Source organism: Lycorma delicatula, chromosome 2 (genome assembly GCF_047948215.1).
Source record: "Lycorma delicatula isolate Av1 chromosome 2, ASM4794821v1, whole genome shotgun sequence".
Taxonomy (NCBI): domain Eukaryota; kingdom Metazoa; phylum Arthropoda; class Insecta; order Hemiptera; family Fulgoridae; genus Lycorma; species Lycorma delicatula.
In genome coordinates this window covers 40,013,060-40,036,372 of record NC_134456.1, presented here as the reverse complement: position 1 = coordinate 40,036,372, position 23,313 = coordinate 40,013,060, and the positions used below count along the sequence as shown (strand labels likewise).

General features: G+C 29.3%; 1 protein-coding gene across 2 annotated transcripts in view; it reads left to right on the top strand.

Moving 5' to 3' along the window:
- Positions 1 to 23,313, top strand: part of Nep2 (M13 family metallopeptidase neprilysin 2) — a 312,673-nt gene that overhangs the window by 250,713 nt on the left and 38,647 nt on the right. For both annotated transcript variants that reach the window (XM_075355152.1, XM_075355151.1), the window contains exon 3: positions 15,336 to 15,469. In XM_075355152.1, coding sequence (XP_075211267.1) covers positions 15,336 to 15,469 — 134 coding nt within the window. The remainder of the gene's footprint in view (positions 1 to 15,335; positions 15,470 to 23,313) is intronic.

Here is a 23,313-nt window from a genome sequence, read left to right as displayed (position 1 = left end):
ATTTTTTTAAAAGCTTACATATTTCCTAGTGATGTAAGTTATATGTTACTTTGTCTATACGTCCATAGTTATTAAGCGCTTGATACTTCTTCGTGGTAATATAATATATTTCTTAATAATAAAAACAAAAAATATCTTATTAGAAATACATTTATTAAAGTCTTCCGAATTCTAGACGAGTTGATTTTTTAGGTCGTATAAAGGGATTATTACATGGCTTTTTAAAAAAAGATGGGGCGAAACTACTAATAAGGACAATTAGTAATTTTTTCTTTTAGACTTTTTGGTGCTGACATGGAGAAGGACATAATTTTTAAACAAATTATTTTTGGTTGTCACAATTTGGAAATTGGAAATAGTATAAATGTATATTTATTTATTATTTTAGTGATTACAAATTCACACCCGATTAAAATCACTTCAGTTTATTTAATTTTTATTTTTCATGATGTATGATATGAATTTTCTACCGTGCGAAAAATGCTAAGCCTGTTTGGGCTTCGAACCCAAAATCTTCCAGATGAAAGATATTACTCTGTTTAAAATATCGACAGATTAGTAGGTTATGATGTATACTGACAAAATTCTTTAATTTGATATTATACTTACAAATTTTAAATAATAATTTTCGAAATTAGTTATTGTAAGTTATTATAAATAAGTCATACGTAGATATTTACATTAGCTTATTTTCTCTGATGTGTAGAATTAGCCGATAGTTTTGTTATAAAAAAGGACGGGTCATTAATTTACAATATTCATCTTACTCTTTAGCCTACCTCCGTGGCGCGAGTGATAGCGTCTCGGCCTTTCATCCGGAGGTCCTGGATTCGAATCTCGGTCAGGCATGGCATTTTTCATACTCTACGTTTCCATATCCCACGCACAAGCTTCCAGTTTATGTAACGATATCATCAAGAAAAAAAAATGGATGTGGTGCATACAATGCTATAATTTCATTATTCACAATATATTAAGTGATTGTGTTCCCAGATCTGAGTTTTTCCTTTTGAGGTACCCAATTCCAGAAATTTTAAGTTGTAATTATTTTCTGCTGACTATTCAAGTTTTTGTGTAACACAGATGTAACTTTATTTATTTATATTTTTATCATTACACGTTATTCTGGATTTTTATTTTGTAATTAATGCATATTTTTTACTTTACCGGTGAATATAACTAATATAGGTATACTCAAGGGGAAAGCATGGCGATTATGTAAAAAACTGGATAAAGGGTTTTTGAAAATCTTTACGCTTTACTGTGCTAATAGTTTATTTAGACCAAAAAACCATATGGATGTATGTATTTGCATATGTATGTAAGTATTTGTCGTACGGCTTTTAGTTTTATATCTCAGATTGACCAAACCGATTTTCATCAATTTCGGCTCAAATATTTCTGTATTTGGGGAATTGTTCATATTAATATTTTTTCAAACTTTGTTAAGGGGGTGAGGGATATCGTGAAAAAAAAACGATTACGATCTTTTTCAAAGGCATTTTAGAGAAAATTTATTAAAATTTTATTGCAAATTTTTACGACGCATATATAAATAAACCAAAAAAATGATCAACCCTCACCTCTTAAATTAAAATATATTTTTCTGTTCTTTTTCAACATTTTTTTTTGTTAAGTTTATTTTACATATATAGAGCTACCAAGAAATGCCTTTTTTACATTATAGACCCGTGACTTAAATTGCAGAAAAGTTTTTTTTTCTTATTTTATACTTTGTTGAAGGAGGCGTTAGATTTAGTGAAAACATTACTTAAGCAAATTTGTTAAGCTTAACCTACATGTGAATACTTTCAGAAAAGATTTTCATAAAATTTATTCTCCACCTATAAAAAATGTATATTGTTTTTTTTTTGTATTTTCCTACATTTCTTAAAGGGCTATTAAAATTAAAGTATCTTTGGCACCTATTTTATATTCCAGACCCAAAATGAGAAGTAATTTTTTCTTTACTTTCATAAAAGTTATACTTAATCATAACCGAAAAAGTCATAAAAAAATATTCTTTCTTTCGGGTTATCCGTAACCTAAAAGTTATGTTGTAATTTGCCAGATTTTGTCACAAAATCACAAGCATATAATCTTCATTATGATTAATTTTTTAATATTTTTTCTCTAAAATACAATATGTAAATGTGAAAGTTTGTGGGAGGTTCTGTCTGTCCGTTTGCAACAGCATCACGTGAGAACCAACCGACCGATTACTTGCAAATTTTCGGGATACATTCGTGTTATGTCAGGGAAGATTCTAAGTCGTAGATCGATGTCCTAGCTCCCGTGGGGGTGAAGTTGTGAATTTTTCCTCGTCTAAAGTCTGTGTGCTTTAATTACTATTATTCAGTCTTGTGTAATTTAGTTTCTTCTTCAGTATTAGTAAAGTCATTATTTGTAAAGCCACGTTAATTTGTATTTACCAGTATTATTCTCACAGACAGTAGGATAATAACGAACATAACGGGGGATCCAGAGGTTCTGTCCCTGATTAGGCGGGAAAGACGAGCGAAACGAGCTACGACCGGCTAGTATAGTAGTAAATATAAGATATAACTTTTTGTACTGTTAATTTTATTAAGTAAATAAAAGCTTTTAGGATAAAGGAAGCATTTGTCAGTGTTGCTATATCTCGAAATAATCATTTCTGGAATCAGTTTTATGGCTGAATATTTGGTTCAATGAAGGCTCAGAGAAACAACTTAACTCGTAATTTATTTTATAAGCTTGGCATACGTTCTTTTCATTCATTAATATACCTGTTACATTTCCAACTGTGATTAATATCTTCTGTTATAATATTTTTAAGTATGAGAGTTTTGGCTTAATATACAGTGCATTAAAACAAGGATTCATTTTTAAGTATGAGAGTTTTGGCTTAATATACAGTGCATTAAAACAAGGATTCTATTAACTAATGTATTTTTCAAAATAAAATCCTTAAATGACATTAAAAGATTTTTTCAGTATACGCATCAGATAATGCTAAATTAAAACATTCTTGATTGAAAAGATTAGTTAAAATTTTTATTGAAGTCAAATACATACACTGGAAAAGTCTAAAAAAAAAAATTACCAAAGAAAAAAAGAAATTAGAGAAAATCCGGAGTCTTTATATAAAAAGCTGACTAACACAGTTGAGCTTTCCCGACACGCGGCTACAGCCGCATTCTGGGAAGGTCCTACAACTGTGCGTTGTTTCTGATGCACGGATTACTCACACAATTTAAAATATTTATCATTTTAATTAAATAATATTTTTCATTATTAATATTTTTCCGTTTATGTAATTCAATGATTCTAAATAAAGCTGGCGCGCATATCGTAATTAATTCGCCCGGGTATGGCGGTACTAGAGGCTACGGTCAGCACTAATTAAACTAATGTAATTTCACAACTTTCATAGAACAAATTTCGCTGGTACGGTCGGTGGACTGGCGCAGCCGCGAGACTTAACGCATGAAATACCGAGTCAATCGAGCGATCGAGTTCGAGACTCAGCCAAAACGAGTTACTTTTTTTACACTTTAAATATTATTCATATATTTTATTCTACCGCTCACTTTTTTTTAGTAGTTTAGAGCGTTTTTTTTGGATGGGGATGGGATTTTGCAAAATTTCTTTTTTGTATATATTGTTATTTTTTAATTAAGAAATGTAACTAAGAAAACTATGACGTTAATTAGGGAAAATCTCGAGATACTGAGAATGATTTTGGTCTACAGCATCACCCCCTTGACCTTTTAAGTTAAAAATTTAATGGCAAAAATGCCCATATATAGAAGTTATCTGACCAAGTTTTCAAAATCGGTCGAGTAGTTCTGGAAATTTTATGGTGATTTAGAGGCCATAACCGAACACACGTACTTATAAAAATTAACATCCGGTTTTTTGAGTTCCTTAGGTGTCAAAAGTCAAGATACGGTGAAAATCGCACATGCCTAAATTAGACCGATTACAATACTTTCCCTTCTAGAGCTATATCTCTGCTGTGGCGCTACCTAGATGGGAAATATTAATCTTAATTTTAAAGAAAATTAACTATTATAAAATCTGCAAAAATTTTTAATATATATATATATATATATATATATATATATATAGATAAATAACAAAAATCAAAACTGATATTTGAAAGGAAACATAAATTTATTTAACTGCAAAAAAATCTTATCTTTTAGCAATAATGTTAAACTAAATTTGTGAATATGAAAATTATATAAATAAAATTTACAACCTATAACAAACTGAATTAAAATAAATTAAAAATATAATATAATAAAAGAGTATTTGTGATAAAAAGTAATTATGTAATAATAATTGTAGTGTTTATTTCTATAATAACACAATTACTACAAATTAAATTCAAAAACTATTGACGGATATGAGAATTAAGAATTCTTACTTTATGTACTAATGTAAAGTCACACTTTGAAGGTGATCTTGGTATTAACATGAAGGCCTAACTGAAAATTATTTAACTGTTAAGCTATTATAATCATTTATTAATTGATGAATTATTATGATTGAGGACAGGGACAGGAATTTTATTGATTTTTTTCACTTTTACTTTGAGTTACGTTTATTAGAAATCTGTAACCGTGCAATATCGGAAGGATTGCTGGCGAGAGATAATACTTCACATTTTGCACGCATAATTTCTATTTTTTAAATAATGAATGTTTTATTTTATACTGAAGGTTAAAATTAATTATCACTTGTTATATGCGGGTTCATATTACCATAACTTAAATTGATTTAACTGTTTTTATTGATTTTTTTTTAATTTTAATTATAATTTATTTGTACTAATTTTCATTATAGTTAAATAAAATGTATAAATTGTCGTTTAATTTATTATTTTACTTGAGTCTTTTGATAATTTACAATAACAAATTTAAATATTTGTTTTGGTAAGAGCATAACCTTGTCCATAAAAAATCAAATATTTAAAGAAGTAATAAATAATAAAATTATTAGCATAATTTTCTCCGAAGTTTTTTATCTGCCCTTTATATAAAAAGGGTATAAAAATTGTAATACTATTATTATTATTAATCTTAAGAAAGTAATTCTGACAACTGTTTTATATGTAAAACATTGGATTTTTTAAAGAATGTTTACGAAGTTGAGCGCGTTTATCCGTACGTACACGCACGTCTCTACAAGTATCCATATATAAATATTTATTGTGTTTTAACGAGTGTTGCGTAGACATAACATTTAGATTATTTAACAAATAGTGAATGAGTTAATAAAACAGACGATTTTTATTTAATGTAATAATTATTTTACTTTTATATTTATAAAAAATGTTTTTATAAATTGGCCGTTAATTTAATATTATTTAACTTTACTAAAAAATATTTTACATCCTAAAAATTATTTCCTGAAAGTGGACTATCACTTAGATTCTTCAAGTTAAGGTTTTTTTTTTGGTTTTCCATCACACGATGATAGTATAACTATAGGAAATGCGTTAACTTCATGACCGATTTTTTTTGTTACGGGAGTAAAAACGGATTATTACTAACGGGAGTAAATCACAAATTATCTGCTCTTGAAATTCTAGAAAAAAATTACCGCATGCTCGGAATCCAATGATTTCGCTGATCAAGGAAAATCGAGGTGCTTGGAGATAACATGACCTTGAAAATATTTTAACATTTATTGATAGGGCAGTATCTGGATTGATTTCAGTACTTTTTCCGGTACGTAAATAGATAAAAATTTTCTGGTGTACCGCTATGAAGTGACGGTAACAACATTCCCGTAATTTCCTCAAAGAACGGGAACAATTGTTCCTTGTTCCAGATCATGCTATTGCACATCATATGGTGGCTTTAATACTCTTATGTGGTTCTTAATGTATTAATTTTTTCCCCAAAACTAGAAGTTTTGTTTATTCACATAAAACGTGATTTGATATATTATTCATTAACATATTGTGAATAAGATTTAAAAATCGTCAACGAAGGTCATACAAAAACTCGATCAGTGTCATCTAAAGCCTGTACCACTTGAATTTTATATAATGCATATGTAAATTCTTAAGAAGAAACCTTCACACAGTGGTGTCCGAGAACCCAAGTGAAACTGAATGATGATGGCCAAGAAGTTTGGGGCTTCACAGAGTTGTAACTTTTAATGTATCAACTTTTCAGTTTTACATATCAGAACACTTTTTGTTTCAAAATTCTGTGTCCAGACTTTTAATAGCATGACCTGATAAATGAAGTAAAACTAGCGCCACTTTTGTAGAATACTTTAATTGCTATCGTACGGTGTTCATCTGATCAACGCTCCGTTATAACTAAATAATACAGAAAGAAAAATCTCATATTAACGACTTACCATGAAAAAAACAATGCTTTTTATCGCCCGTTTGGATGACTCGACCATTATATGAAAATAAGGGAAAATTATTTCGATAACAGTCGAGAAATAAAAAAAAATAAAAAATACTTTTTATTGGACTTTTTGTTTTATTTTTTAATGGTTTTTATTTCTTTCATAAAAAAAGGCCAAAAAATACAAGAGATGTCTGTATACTTTTCTTAGAGAAAAAGAAATAATAATAAACAATGTTTACGAACAATAAACTTTAATGCCTGATTTTATTTAGTTAGGTTGAAATGAATTGGGTCTTAAAATGAATTTAAATACTATATCGTGGATACCGGTGTTCTTTTATAGTTGGCTTTCAATTAACCACCCATTTCAGGAATGGTCGACCTGAGACTGTACAAGATTACACTTCATTTACATTCGTATATATCATCCTCATTATCTCCCCTGGGCCGGACCGACTTGCTGGTATAACGCCGCCCAGGAGAGTGTCTTTAAACTCTAATGGGCCTCCCCGCCTACCGGCTATACGTCCGGCATGGCAGTTCGGCCCACCGGTTCAGCTCTTTTTGAGAGGTCCTTATTTTAGTTGCCCAATTCTGACACCACGCCATACCTGATTAGCCGTGACGTGGTGTCGGGTCTTTTCACTGATCATCCTTTTCCAGTGTTCCTATCTAAGAGCCCCCGGAGGCCCCAGCGGCACATTGGAATCGACACACCTCGGCATGCCGGCCCTCCTCGCTGGGGCTGTCCTCCCTACCCTAGTTTATACTAATATCCTTGACTTCTCTCATCAACATATTTTTGTGCCAGAATCTGCCTAACATATCCTGCTACTGTGTTACAGTTATGTTCACTCATAAATTGCACTATATTATCAGGTGTTAATCCGTTGATGTTCTGGTTAAATCTCAAAACCTCCCACCTGTCACACATGAAAAAAAGTGTGTTCCACATCGTCAAGTTGGTCACAATACATACAAGTTGCTTCATCCCTCCTGCCTATTTTATTTAAATAATAATTAAATCCTCCGTGTCCGCTGAAAAATTGTGTCAAGTAATAATCCATCCACTGTGCAATCTTAGGGATGAGCTGCCTGGTCCATCGACCCACACTATCATTATTTCATTTTCCTTGCGACAAAGTATAGATTTCCTCTTTGGCCTCTTGTTCTGTTTTTCCTTTAGACCTCTCTACCCTGTATTTCGCGGTAAGATCGATCGGTGGCACCCCTGCAAGCACACAAAGTGCCTGGTAGGACACCGTTCTATAAGCGGCCACCACACCAAGTAGTATCCTCCTGTGTATTCTGACAAATTTCTCCTTGTTACGTCCAATGTCTATCGCCTGATGCCGACAGGTACCGCGTACATAAGTGAAGATATTATTATTGATGCTAACAGTCTGCGCTTGGATGCCCTGGGGGCATCCTGTGCCGTCATTATGATGTTAATACTCCTCGCCATATTTTCAGCCCTCTTACAGATGTTGTTTATGTGTTCCGTGTATTTACCGTTCCTCTGAAGGGTGACACCCAAATACTTCAAACTGTGTACCTCCTCAATAACATTACCGTTAATAGATACTAGAATGGGGTCTAGAACCCTTCTGCCTACTATGGCAACACACCTACATTTTTCATACTCAGACCCCTAGAGTCCATCCACTCATGAACAATGCGAGTGGCCGCATTCGCTCTTTCTTATACTGGATCAATCGTTCCTCCCTCCACAAGGACGGCAATATCATCCGCATAAGCCAGCAATTCTACTCCGTCAGGGAACCTTTTGAGCAGGAAGTCGTCTATGACTAACAGCCATAACAATGGCCCAGGACTGATCCCTGAGGCACCCCACATTGCATCTCGAAATGTATCCTTCCCTCCTGGGAATCGATGCAAAATTTCCTATCTGACAGATAATCTTCAATTTGCCTCCGAATGTAGGGGCTCAGCCCCTATCAAATATTAAAACTGGAGTCCTTAGAGAAGTTTGAGATTAGCAAGTATTGTTTAGTTTCTTTAGATATCAAATTTTTTGCGGATCGTGAGCAAACAATTTTTTTTTTTGGGTACTTTCATTGTAAGACGATTTAAGCATTCATAAAGAAGCTCGCCAAAAAATTCAAGATGCTTATATATTTTTCTTAGAGAAAAATAAATAATCAAGAAGATAAAAAAATATAAGATAAAATAACTGTTATCACAACACCAAAAAAAAAACAATTTCATTATAAAACTATTAGTGAATCTCCTTATCACAAAAGCAGATTAATATAAAAATATTGATGAATAATATAAAACTCCAAAAAACACTTGTAGTGCGAAGGTATCCCTCAAAAAACAATTATTTACTCCCGATCCGAAAAGAATTGATATACAAAGAAACTGAATACCATTTGTTACTCTTAAACTTCTGCAAAACAAAATTCTTTGCTTCAGACAAACAGACAAAATGTTTAAAAAATGAAATCGTGTTAAAACTTAAAAAAATATTACAAAAATTCATTCTTCATCGAGTTGTTTCTGTTACAAAGTAATAAATAGAAAAATAACGTTACTCTTAACTATTGAATAGCTTGCTTGTTTTTTTCTAAACCAGTTGTGTGTTATATTGGAACAGCAACGTGGCGAGTTTTTTTATATCAGTCTTTCTTTTGTGATAAGGACATTCAGATTCATTAACACTTTTTTAGAATTGTTTTTTTTATGGTAGTGATACATTAAATATAAAAATTTAATTTTAAATCATAAAATAATCCACAGTTAATGAAAGTAAAATAAAAATTTTGTGCCAGTCAATCATCAATTTAGAAAGTAATAAAACCGTCTAGTGGACTAGAAGAAAGGCCAAAAAAATGACTTTCGTAAGAATTCTTCCGCTGAAAAACATTTCTTTGTTAGGCACCTTCTCAATTCGTATTTAAACCGAGAATGTAACAAAAATGTGGGTAATATTCTGGTAAACTCATAATTATATCTTAACCTATGTAGATTTTTTTTCGAGCTTGTTCAAATACCTCTCCCACTTTTATATTGTATTGTGTTGCTCAGAATAATCCTATTATCCATAAACGATTACCTACAATATTTTTTTTTACGTTTCAACCCGTAAATTATTCTAATTGTTTTCTTTTGAAATTAATAAAAAAAAAGCTTTGAATGCTTTGACAGCTGTCATGCCAAAGAACAACAGAATGTGACCAGTAGGAGTAAAAATAATATAATATAAACTAATGGAAAGTTTATAGTTGTGTAGAATGTAGTCCGGTAATTATTTAAAGCGTAGCCATTTCATCTGGCTTCGTTTCGGTGTTGAACAGCTTGCCACCATTGTGTTTTCTGTACACTCAATAAGTAGTTTTCCATGAAGAGTTGTGTAGAATTGAGACGATTATAAATTTCGGTTCCAATAAATATCGTAATTATATTGACTAGGATATAATTACTTAATTACAGTACACTACCTTATCTTTCACCCAAAATGGTGCAGCTTTCGTGAGAAATTAAAAAAAAACAATTTTTCTAGTATATCGTATTTAGTCGCGTAATTCATGCACCTGAATTACGCGAATTCAGCAAATATCATTTTCTCACTTATTATCACATTTTGGCTTCATTATATACCTATGTAAAACCGTTTTTTCGATTAAACACACACCTAATTTTAGATAAAAAAGTGTTGGTCAAAATGGGCGTCAATTATGCGTGTAAATACAAATAATATCTATGTTTTTGGCACTAATTATTATGATTAGAAATTTTTTAATTAAAATTTTGGCTACCCGAATAAGAAAATAGCAAAATAATTTTTTATTAAGAGAAAGGAAAATTCTATTGAGGAATGTTGAAAATTGTTTCTATATCCTAATCGGATTCTTTCCTAAGGTTAATAAAAATGTGAAAATTAAAAAAAAAGTTTTTTTTTTTTTTGAATAGACGAAGATGAAACCCGTGAACATAATAATTTTATACAATATTTTTAGTTTTCGTTGTTGGCAATATAATTGTGAGCAGGAATAGTAAGTAGAGATTCTCAGCTGTGTTAATGAAAATTCTTGTGTGTTTTAATAACCCTTTTCCTCATTTCTTTGTAAAATTGGTACTTTGAAACTATTGTATGTTCATATCGTCCAATGGAAAAAGATTGCTATATTTGTCTGGAATAAAAAAATAACAATTTTAGAAAAATGGCTATCGAATTGAAACAGATTAACATTTTTAGATTAACAATTAAAATTTTTTAAAAAAATGTTAATGATTACTTAAAAAATCTCTAACGACAGATATTTGTCTATATTCTTAAATATAAAAAAAAAGGAAATAACATATGGTAATAAAAGAGTGAACATCGTTATGCAGTAAATAATTAAATAAAATAATGGGTGCCCGATAAACTTTCATACTGTTTTAATTTATTTAAATGTTTTTAATGGTACCGAAATAGCAGGCATTTAAGGTTATCTAATGATTAAGTTCTCACCAGATCTTTCATCGATAAGAAAATTTTGTCCGTAACGAAAATATTTAAATATTCTTTAATATACCTCTTAGTATACAGGGCTGTTGCTATGCGGGGGAGGGGTGCTCTTTACTATAGAATAATTTACTGTTCAGATCTCTTTAATGTAGAACAATTACTATTCAGAGCCGCCCCCCGACTGCATTTAAATATTTGGTTGAAGTACAAAATTATCTTATCGATGTAAGACCTGGTGAGAACTTAATCATTAGACAACCTTAAATATCTACAACATGAAATATACATTTAAACAAATTAAAACTGTCTGAAAATTGATCGGTCACCCATTACTTTATTTAATTAAACTATGCATAACGATGCAGTCATTTAGTTGCATACCTTATTTTCTTTTTCTTTTAGTTTGATTTGTTGTCGTGTTTTTTTGTTCAGTTTATTTATTTTATAATTTTGGCAGTTGTGATTTTTAATTTTTATAATTGTTTTTACATTTAATACTTTTTAGTGATCATCTAGAAAAGTTCACTATTTGAAAACTTATAGCTATAATGTAATTAACGTACTGAGCCAAATGAGAAAACTGTAAATATTTCAATTTATTATTTAATCGGTTTATACCAATCTAAACTTACAAATTTCCCAGATCTACAACAGCTTTATCTAGGGAAGTTCCTTGTAGTTTGTCAAAGTGCAGCACAATATTAGCGGCAGTATACAAAGCATTAAATTTGACAATACTGGGGGCTTGATCCTTAATCCTATGCTGACAACATTACCTCTAATCATACTGTCCTCAAACTCTATAAAGACTGTTTGTGAGAGCTCCCCGGGCTAAAGCTGGTTTCCACATAGTGCAGGCCACTAGATTTTTCTGAGTATATCAGTTAATTTATGTTCTGGTTTGGTTCCATTGTGATTTTGTATTATACTAGCAAATACTTCATTTTAATATTGAAAATTGGACGATTGTTTGCAGAGATATTATAAGAGCACCCCATTGCTCCTCCCAAAACAGCGCCCCAAGGCATCCGGTTTGTTAAAAGTTGATCTTGATGATTGGTCTAATCTCACATGAGGTGCTCGCATCACCTCACTACTCTAGCCTCACTCCCAAAATAAAAGCCCAGGAGCCCATTATTATTAAACAGAGATTTAAAAAAAAATTATTTAATGTAAATTTAATTTATTATTCTTATATTATTCATTCAACTGATTCGAATCATTCAGTTCAAACCCAGCCAACACAGTGTAATAGAGGCTCTCAGTTCACAGTTCATTAATTCAATTCATTAAAGTTTGTGCTTCAACTGGTCAATCTCCACTACTGTAACTGTATGTGAATATATAGTCTACATACGTAAATACACACCATAAATAGATTAACACTCCTTTCAGGACAGTTGTGTAATAAAAGGTTATTTTCAACAAAAAATGAACTTTTTATATGTAAAACAAATTTAAAGTTGTAGATAGAATTCTTTAAATTTATTTTAAAGAATTTAAAACATAAATAAATGACATATGCCAATGCCTGATTAAAGTATATATATATATATATATATATATGTTCATACAATCTTCATCCCAGTAGACAGATACACTGGATTTTACAGAGCATAAGAAGTGTTTACAAATGATATTTAGACCAAATAAATACATTTATTTTGTTTTTATTTTAATCAAAATTTGTTCTGCCACTTTGGAGGTAGAAATTTATTTATTTTTTTTTTACAAGTACTACAATACATAAAAATCAACATTTTATAAGAAATCTTTTCCGTTTTGTTTTATGAAAAAATCAAAATTAAAATATGATTAATTTTTTTAATTTATTTGTTATGGGGGTATAAACATATGTGTGCAAATGTTTTTGTGTTTCAGATTTTACAAAGTTTGTATCCTTACTATTTATGTATGTGTTGTCCTTGGTTTGATACATTAAAATTGGAGTGTTTTTATATTTTTAATGGTTTATTTAATTTGCTAATTATTTTTTTTTTTTTAAACAATTCAGATAAATTATTTTATCATCTTGTCTCTTACGTATTTTTTTTGTAATTACTTTTTTCTTGTTTTTTGTTTTAAAGGTACTAAATTACTCATTATTTTAAATTTTGTATTGCAGTGTATTGTAATGGTAATAACAAAGATATTTTAAACAATTAAAATATTACTAGATATATTTACGTATTATATACTTTGTGTTAAAAAGAGTTGATTATAAAATATGGTTATTTTTTTAAGATATTAGCTTTTTCTTTTTTTTTATTACTACAAAGACACTTATTTAAATGATTTATTTCAATAGTTATTATAGAGACAGAATATTCATATTAAACAAAGAAAACTTTTAAAAGGTATGTATGTATAATACATGAATATGTAAAAGTAGACCTACATTATGAAATAGAAATTCTACTTTTAAAATTTAAATGGAATAGAAGCATGATTTTAGGTTAATGAAATTAATTACACATCTCGGAAAAAAAATTTAATCATACTAATATCAGTATATAAATGTCTGTTTTATGAAAGGATGTACACTTTTATTAATATTAATACCATTCTCTGTAAACATCCATTAAGCTCTTTCACAAGTTTCCAGATTCATTAAGATTTTTTCTTTTTCATTAATAAATTCAAGAGACAAAATTTTTTTGTGGTAGAATAAAAGTCCATAATTGATAATGAATATTACTAATCTATCAAATTCCATGACGGAGCACTAATATCCTCTCCCTTTTAAACAAAATGTTCTGTGTTTAGTTTGATATTTACTTCTTACATAATTCATCTCAAATATAATAAATAAATTTTTAAGTGATTCTGACTAGCCCACACCACCATATCCTTCAGTCTAGGGGAAGGGGCAACTGAAAAATTTTGAAAGGATAGTGATGCTTAAAAGGGTATTGAAAAATTAAAATTTTGATAAAATTATCATTATTTGATAAAACTTTCATGTTAGAACAATCATTACCAAAATGACAATCATTTAATATTTGCCAAAAACCTAGTTTCAAAATGGTCTATAGTTTACATCAGGAGTAATAGTTTCCTACGAAAGAATATATCATTTGAGGTAAAACATTTGCTAAATTTTATACTTCTACAGTTTCACTGTTGACATGTTATATACGAGGTACTACAGACCACTTGAAGCTATCCGTGAAAAATATTAAATGGCTGCAATTTTGATTAGGGTTGTTGTATAACAAAGTTTTTAAGTCAAATTTTTGTTTTCCATTGATTTTAGAATGTGAACTAGAATGGATCACATCTCTATACTTTTTATTTAAAATTGTTGCTCTTTCAGATTGCTCTTGAATTGTTGGATTGTTCTCCATGATAGCAACTGGGGTGCTTGGAATGTAATGGTGTCATTCTGAAAGATTGTTGAATTTGGTAAATTTAATTTTTTATATTTAACTGTTGTAAAGTTATTTATAACGTTCAATCTTTTATTAATACTCTCTCTTACACATTATATATATATATATATAGAATCTTCAGAGAGCGATAGAGATATATCTGCCAAAGATATATATATTTGTTTGGTCCACACATTTAATATATCTATGAAAATTTTAGACAATTTAAATTGATATTCAAAGTTATTTTAAGAAAGCAAATAAATAAATAGTGCTGTAATTATTATTATTTTAAATCTTATTACGTTACCCCTTTTGTAATCACTCTTTCAACACATGCAGATTTATATATCAAAATATATATGTAATATAATTCTACTTAATACACATTGCTGTTATAAGTGAGGATAGTTGAGGAAAATGGGTCAAATAATGATTTATCAATAATATTGGTGGTTTAGCTGTTATCAGAATACTTGCACTTGATATAATGGCACAACTGTTATTAAATGAGCTCATATTATTAAAAAAAATTGGTATTAACATTTGTTATGCACGACTATTACTGTTACGAACTGCATGAAATCAAATAATATAGGATTCTACTTAAGGTGAAGTTCCAGATCAATCTCTTTGAAGTAATACGCCAACTAAACTTGCATTTCTATTTCAAAGATGATATCTTGGTGCTAAACAAATAAAAGCCAGTGCACATTCCCTTGTTATAGCTGTGTATAAAATGGGTAAGTTTTCTCATGACTTTTTTAAGAAAGCCTTTGAGGTTGGTCTTCAACCAAAACAAGTTTCCGTATTTTAATCTTTAAAGAATTTGTATTTTAAATTAAAATATCCTTTTAATAATAAATATTAATCATTTAACATGTAAATAACAGATTTCCCAGTAACAAGCTACTTCATATACCTTGGGTAGTATTACTCTACATCTGTTTGCCCTTTTTAATTTTGATGAGTAATAATAAATATATTTTGAAAAAAGTAACTAAATAGAAAAATTATGTAGCAAACTATTTTAATTTGTTTTCATTAGTAGGATTAATAAAAGACAAAATTAGGGTTGAGTATATATATATATGGTTAGAGATTTATTGTCATAAATTGTTTCAGAAACCCGACGTGGTGGCGTCGACGTACAATGTTGGAACGCAGTCTAACAGTGATAACTGCAGCTGCATTTTTCCTTTGTATAATGTTAACTATAGCTTTAACAACTATAGTACTACGCACCAGACAACAATCAGGTATACTATCAGTTATAATAAATTTAAGGAAATTTATTTTTCAATATAAAATAGCACGGTAATAAATGTAAATTATAATTGAAATGTATTGATGTGTCATAATTATATTTATTATCCCATATCATTTTACAGTGACCTTACTACCACTTACTAAAGAAGATATGCAAGTTCAGTAATAAGGATTTAAAAAACTTATGAATGTAGTGTTACTGAAGAATACAACTAAATAATCACAAAATAATATAGAAAACAAATAATATATCCATTTTTAGATTACATTAGTACGTCACTTGACATTTAAGAAATCCCTTAATTGTAAACAGTAATATATAATCCACACACACACACACACATATAATATATATATATCATAATATTTAATATTGGAATTATTTAAATTAAATAATAAATGGGATTTTAAATTATATACCTGTATATTTATGGTAGTTTTTCCCTAAAATAAATAAATTGTTATTATTATTAAGTATCTGAATAAAATTAATTTATTTACAACAGAAGTAATAACATGGGTTCCGAAACTAGAAATCTAAAAAGAATGGCATTAGTACTACTTGTAAAATAAGTTGACAAATATGATGGATTCAAAAGAAAAAAAACTGCATCAATTTAATTGGATGATAAACGTTATTATGTGTGAGTTTTTAACACTTTCTAGAAAAATTGAAAAAATAGGAATGCAGGATTTATCAGTTAATGGTTTAGAATGTATCTTAGAGGTTTAGAGATAAATAAAGAGGTATAGGACGTAATAAGAAATTATTAATCCTGATTTGTCACATAATATATATCCACACTTTATGGTTATCTAAATATTATAACATCAATCATTTTAAATTGAACAATAAAAAAAGTTATTGATTATAACTGATAGATTACTTAGTAATGTTATTATAACTCAAATAATAATTCTTGATTAAAAAAAAGAAAAGAAAAAAGTGATAACAAGATTCTGTATGTTTGCATTTTAGGTTTATTATTTATATTTGTATATGATGATTCTTTGAATTGATATACAATTTATATCAGAAATAGTTTTAACATAAAAAATAATGAAATTTTTAATATCTGTATTAAGGGTATTGGCAGTTTAATTTTTTGTTTAAACTGAATGAGATGAAGGGAAGATAAAACAGAGGCTGTATCTTAAAAGAGTTGGAATTATGAAAAAAAATTTTTGTAAGCCTATGCTTTTTATTGTATCAAAAACATATCAGAAATACTGTAAGTAATAAATCTTTGACCAAAAAATTTAAATAAAGGGACCTTACTTCCAAAAATTAATCTATGAATATCTTTAATTTAATACTAATTTAATCTGTTAAATATTTCTAGAAATAATTTTTCTCTTAAAAAGTTATAAGATCAAGAACTATTTTCACTATTTATTTCTGATTAAGAAGGATATTTTAAAACGTTTAAAACATCATTTTAACTTCATATAAACAAAAGGTATAATTATTTAGGTATTCTTAATTACATTTTGGAACAAATTAGGATGAGTATCTTTGCATCGGATTGAATTTATGTGAACGTTTATAAAATTTTACATTTTAATAAATCACTCTTGATTTTATTAGTTATTATTTATTTTCTTTAAAGAAAAAAAATAATTGCCAGAGAATAAATATTAAACTTCAATTTCAAAAGCTGGAAAAGTTCAGCAACACCACTGTCAAAATTTAAATTCAGTTTATTACTAAATAACCTAAATTAAAAATACACTTATAAATGAAAAATCACCTCTTGGTAGACTGATAACAAGATTTGAACATCAAATTTTTTAGCAGCGCTATTTATTTTATCTTCAAACCCTCTGATTTCTGGAAATATTTAAGAAATACGCTTTAAAAATTTAAGAAAGGATATTTTTAAACTTTGATTGGCTGCCTGCCGTACCTACAATATTGTCCCAAAATATTTTTTTTGGGGGGTTGCTTGCAATACTCCTGAGCCTAGGAAGACAAAAAAAAGTTTGATTAAATTATGCTATAAATAATAAGATTGCTTTCTTTCCATTTTTGAAGAGGGAAAATTTGGGTTAGATTCTTTTTTAAATGCCAATATTAGCATACGCACTTGTAACTGAGCTTAATGTAAAGTAGAATTACGTTTGAGAAAATTGACCTCAAAAAATTATATCTACCCCATCCCCTGGAGATATTGAATTTTTCCAAAAAATTGCCCAATGTACTTGATCTCTGTACCAAATTTCATCAAACTCAGTCGTTTATTAAGTTCCAAACAAGCCAACACATGTTCATACATATGTATGAAGATTGCCCCCCTTCTTTTTTGTTTTTTGTGGTTCCTGGGTCGTGAAACATTGAGAAATGAAAAAACTTTACCCCAACTTTTTATTGATTACCATACTGATTTCTTGGCATAGCTCTAAAGATATGAATGCCAGGAAAGCAAAGATTAAGAAAAATCTACTTAACATGTAGTGCAGGAGATACAGGATCCTTCATCTAGCTATTAAAACATTTTTTCTGGTTCTACAGATTGGTTTTTTTGAGTACTAGACTTCTCATCCCACATTTCCCAGTATGTATTGAAAATGAAGATGTATTTGTCCCAGATATTTGTAAAACTTAGAAAGCTTAAGGATCAATATAATCAGAACTAATGAAATAATCTAAGACCATATGTTGGAGTCAGCCCAAAAGAAGTGATTTATTATTTTGGTGAAAAAAAATATTAATGCTATTATAAAAGAATATCTACTACTATAAAAGAATAATATTTTAATTTCTATATTTAAAAATTTTATCCGCCTATAGAGTTCTATTGTTTTTTAATGTTTTTTTTATTTTTCTCACTACATGTGTAGTACTCATTATTAGGTCATGATATTACGTACATTTACTAAATCAAGTTATAATATTGAACACGTAATCCACAATTTTGTTTTTTTCTTGTGTTCTTTTTTGTAAACAAGAAAAAGATTATTATTTTGTTATTTATTATTACTTTATTTTATTTCTTAGAAATTATAAACTTAATAACTAGACCTACATTAATGAAACAAAATACTATATTTATATGCAATTATTAACTTGATAAAACAAATTATTTTACGTTTAGAAGCTTGTGGTTTGAAAGTTGTTCCCATATCAACAATTCTTGTCTTTCAGTAATAATATAAATTCTTATAAAGTAATAAATTAAAAACATAAATTTTAGTTCATTACAGGTTGCATTTCACTTTTCACTTTCTATTCATAAACCATAGCCTTCCTGATAATGTGTAGAGTGTTTCTGTGTTGTAAATAATATGTAATATAACTTCTGTGGCTATAACTGCTGATGTTATTAGTATCTAGTGATTTAACCATTTTTCATATTAATTGGTATATTATAACACAAGCAAATAATCACGTTTGCTGTATGTTATTCATTTCCCTGTATACCTATAAGTTTTAGTTTGTTTAGTTGTTGATCATGTTTAGCATTCATCATAGAAAAAATTGATGTTTTAAATTCATGTAAAATACAGTTATCTTCACTGTGGTAGTTAATCTTTATAATGTGTTTTATATATTTAGAAAAAAAAATGTTAAAACACTACAAAAATTACTTATGTTGTACCAGAAGTAGAAAAAGATCGACAGTAAAATATACTACATGTTTTTGTCCATGGTATTCAGTGATGAAAATTGTTTACAACAATAAAACAAAGCAAATTTTAATGTTTTAAAAACTTACTTCAAGTATTGTTTGTTGCTCGTATGAACATGTTCAAAGATTGGTACTCCTATTCTCACCTTAATAACAGCTGATTTTATTAATAGTAGTCTTTTTTAATTAGATAGATATATATATATATTTATCACATTTGAGAAATTAATATATGTTTTTTTAGAATGGGGTTGAAAACTGCATCAGAAAAAGTAGCAAACAAGTAAATACTTTCAAGATATACAGAAAACCAACAATCATCCCAATATCTCAATACCTCACATAAATTATCTGCTTTTAGTAATATAACTTACAGACTATTTAACATACAAAGCTCGCAAAGAATAACTCAATACTATGAAATACCTGGACCGCATAAGATATAATACCACAATTATTGTTTCACTGCATTTGTAAATATATACTGAAAATATCTCACAAACTTTATATCTCATTATATGCTTTACATTATATGCTACATGCATATCGAAAAGTCACGCAACCCAAATGATAACAAATTGTTTTATTAGAAAGCCTTTGTATTAATTTTTTTTTATTAAGTTACAAAATAATATTAACATTTACAAAAGTATTTCTTAGAAGTTTGGAATAAGTGCTGGAAATGTCCGGAAAATGTATGTCCAAGTTCATAAAATGTATGCGGGTGTTTGAGTACATATTATCTTTCAAAAACCCCTCAAATGAAAATCGGGAGGACTCAGGTCCGGTTAACGAGGAGGCCAGAGAGCACGAAAAATTATCCGGTCATCGAAGAAATTGCATACTACTACTATTCGCCGTGTGTGCAGTTTTTCCGACTTGTAACCAGTAATCACGGTCATCAGCACGTAGCAAATCTATAAACTGCGTGATTATTTTTACGTTCAGCTGCAATGGTCTCCGAAAAAAGTAAAGGCCCGACAATTCAACGAGATACACCACACCCCAATTTTTTGCAAATGTAATGCCTGATCGTGGAACACATGTGGGTTCTTTGAAGACCATATTCTGTAATTTTGACTGTTAACATATCCACTAAGACGAAACCAAGCTTCACCGCTGAAAATAACCCTACCTAGAACGGATATGTCTTTTCGAATGAAACTTCTAAACAACCGACAATGCTGCATTTGTTTCTTCTTATCTAGTTCTTAGATCTGTCACACTATACACTATTCTGTCATATAAAAAAATTACCGTGATTAAAATATCTTTTACAAATTTAACTACCATTCCTACAAAGCAGAAAAATTTGGGTTGGGCTACTTTACGATCACTCTGTGTGTGTGTATATAAAAATATATATATATATATATTTATATACATATAAATATATATATATAGAATGATTAAAAACTGCACAGCAACATCTCGGGAGATGATTTTATAGTTAAAAACACGAAAAAACGTTCATATAAGCATAACTCAAAAAATGGTTCGTCAGCGAGCTTCAGCTGGCGAAACATTTAACCCTACTTTCTGCTCCCTCTGTGAAATTAAACCGTGCTAAAATTCGTTAGGCTATTATGCTCGAATTGGCATGCAAGAAGAATTGAGACCCCGTATAATAGAAACTGGAGCTATTATTAGAAATAATAATGATATGCTGTTAGATGTGATTGGTTAGCATGGATTCGCCGAGCTGAAGTATGCATTGAACAGAATGGCGGCCACATTGAGCAACTGCTTTGAAGGAATGTTTGCAGCTTTATCAAGAACTATTTTGATTTTTATTATTTTTTAGAAAAAAACAATTTACGTATGTGATTTTTATTTTTTATATATCGTTTTTTGTTACTTTTTTCTTTTGCTGATACGTTTTCTATTTGTTTTCATTTACATTATCCTCAATCATTGGTAAAAATTGTACTATTTAAGTTTTTTTTATTTTTCCGATCCAGTTTGTGTGTTTTGTTTCTAATTAAAGTAATTATTTACATAAATTTTCTCAAAATTAAATTCTCTAAAAAGTTAACTAGAAATTTATATTTGTTTACTGGTAAATTAACAAAGTTATTTTAGTTATAGTTAAGTTATTTTACAAAGTAAATTTAATTAAAAAAGTGTATTTTCCTACAAAACCTTTTCATGTTTTACTTCACTTTTCTTAAAACCTAAGTGAGGTAGAAGTCTGAGACCACTTTTATTTAATCTCTTAGATCAAAAACCATAAGGAAGCTCCAAATTTACATTTCGATTTGTACCCCAAGAATTTTAGTACAGTTTAATTTTGTAGAGGTAGCAGAAAGCAGGGTTAACGAACCGTTTTCTGAGCTTTGTTTATATGAAGTTTTTTTCTTATTTTTGACTATAAAATCATATCCCGAGAAATTGTCGAGCAATTTGAAATTACTCTGTAAATATATATATATATATATATATATACACACATACACTAGCCGATCTGTCTAACCAGAACCTAGACCTTTGGGGCTCAGGTCTGCCCAGACAAATCCCAGAGTCAACTCAGGGGCTCCTCATGGCATCCCAGGACCAAGGGGCCTACCCCATGGCCACAGAGCTCGCTATTCACAATTGGGCACTGCAGAGCTTGTTTCAGTTGCCATTCCCATTTACCGAAAAGACTCCACCCCTGGATCCCGATACTGTATGCTATTCTCATGGTTGTTAGAAAAATACTGATAAATAATAATTATAGTATTCAGGCTTTATAGAAACCTGAAAAAGAAACTGAATTACAAAATATAAAATAATAGTAACCATTGTATCTAAGTAAACACACCTTTGATGATGAAAAATTCATAACTTATTTCTTTGCCGTAGTGGCAGAAATATAATCATAAAGTAAAAGAATTAATCTCTTTTTCCCTTAATGAATATCTTTAATTCACCACTTCATCCCCCTTGGGGTAGAAGAAATTATGAACATTTTTAATATCTTAATCTTCAAGAGTACCAGGGCCTCAGTCGATGGCTTAAAACCTTCCTTAGGATAATATGAATTTATGCTGTAAATTTGAAAGAAAGCTGTCAGTTGGTTCTCACATGATGCAATAACAATATATATAAATATATACATATATATATATATATATATATACATTTCTGAATAACTGTGATCTGTTAGATTGAAAATGTAACTGATGTATGCAAAAGTTAGCCTTCAACCTACTAACAAATACCCCATTTGAATTTTGAAAATTGGACGATTATTTGCAGAGATATTATAAGAGTACCCCATTGCACCTCCTAAAACAGCACCCCAGAGGCACCTCGTTTGTTACCAGTTGATTGGTCTAGCCTTCCACGAGGTGCTCGCATTTCTCAACACTCTAGCCTTACACACAGTCCCCACAGGAAGCCCATAAACAGAAATCTATTTACTATTATTTTATTAGTTCTATTTCATTCAATTGATTTGAATCATTCAGTTCAAATTCAGCTCATTCAGTGATAGAGACTCGCAATTCACAGTTCATTAATTCAATTCATTAAAGTTTGTGCTTCAACCGGTAAATCTCCACTACTACATATATATCTATTTTCTAGATCTTTCAAGATGACATATATCTAAAAACCTTCACAGTTATGACAAAAAACATGGGTAAAAGTTTGATTGCGATTGTTTAAGTAGTTTTTTGTTTATCCTGTACAAACAAAACCTCTCTTTGTCTTTATATAATAGTTTAGATATATACTACACATATTCTCACAAGCAAACATATATCACACAGATAATGGACTATATATTATATATTCCAGGTGCATTGGTGACTATATTTTCTGAGTAATGAATTGTAATTTGTTTGTTGTTCTTAAGGATAAACTAAACTTCTTAAAGGATAAACTGAACTATTCCAACTGCGCAATGTTCTACATTGGTCAAATGGGATGGAGCTGCTGCAAATAAAGGCGCAATGAACCCTTAGAAACCCTTTGTATTAACATTTGCCAACAATTTCATAGAAACAATCATAAATCCACAAATATTGGCCAACTGTCTTTAGATTCCAAATATACACAAATAAGGAGTTTAAACACTCTTTTTTTTAAACAAAACAAATATTAATGATGGATTTAAGGTTTAATTTAAACATATTTTTTTATCATTTTCTAAATACATGTTTGCTTAATTCAAAAAACTACCAGCAATAACACAAGGTTTTGCCAAGATAAGAACAGCA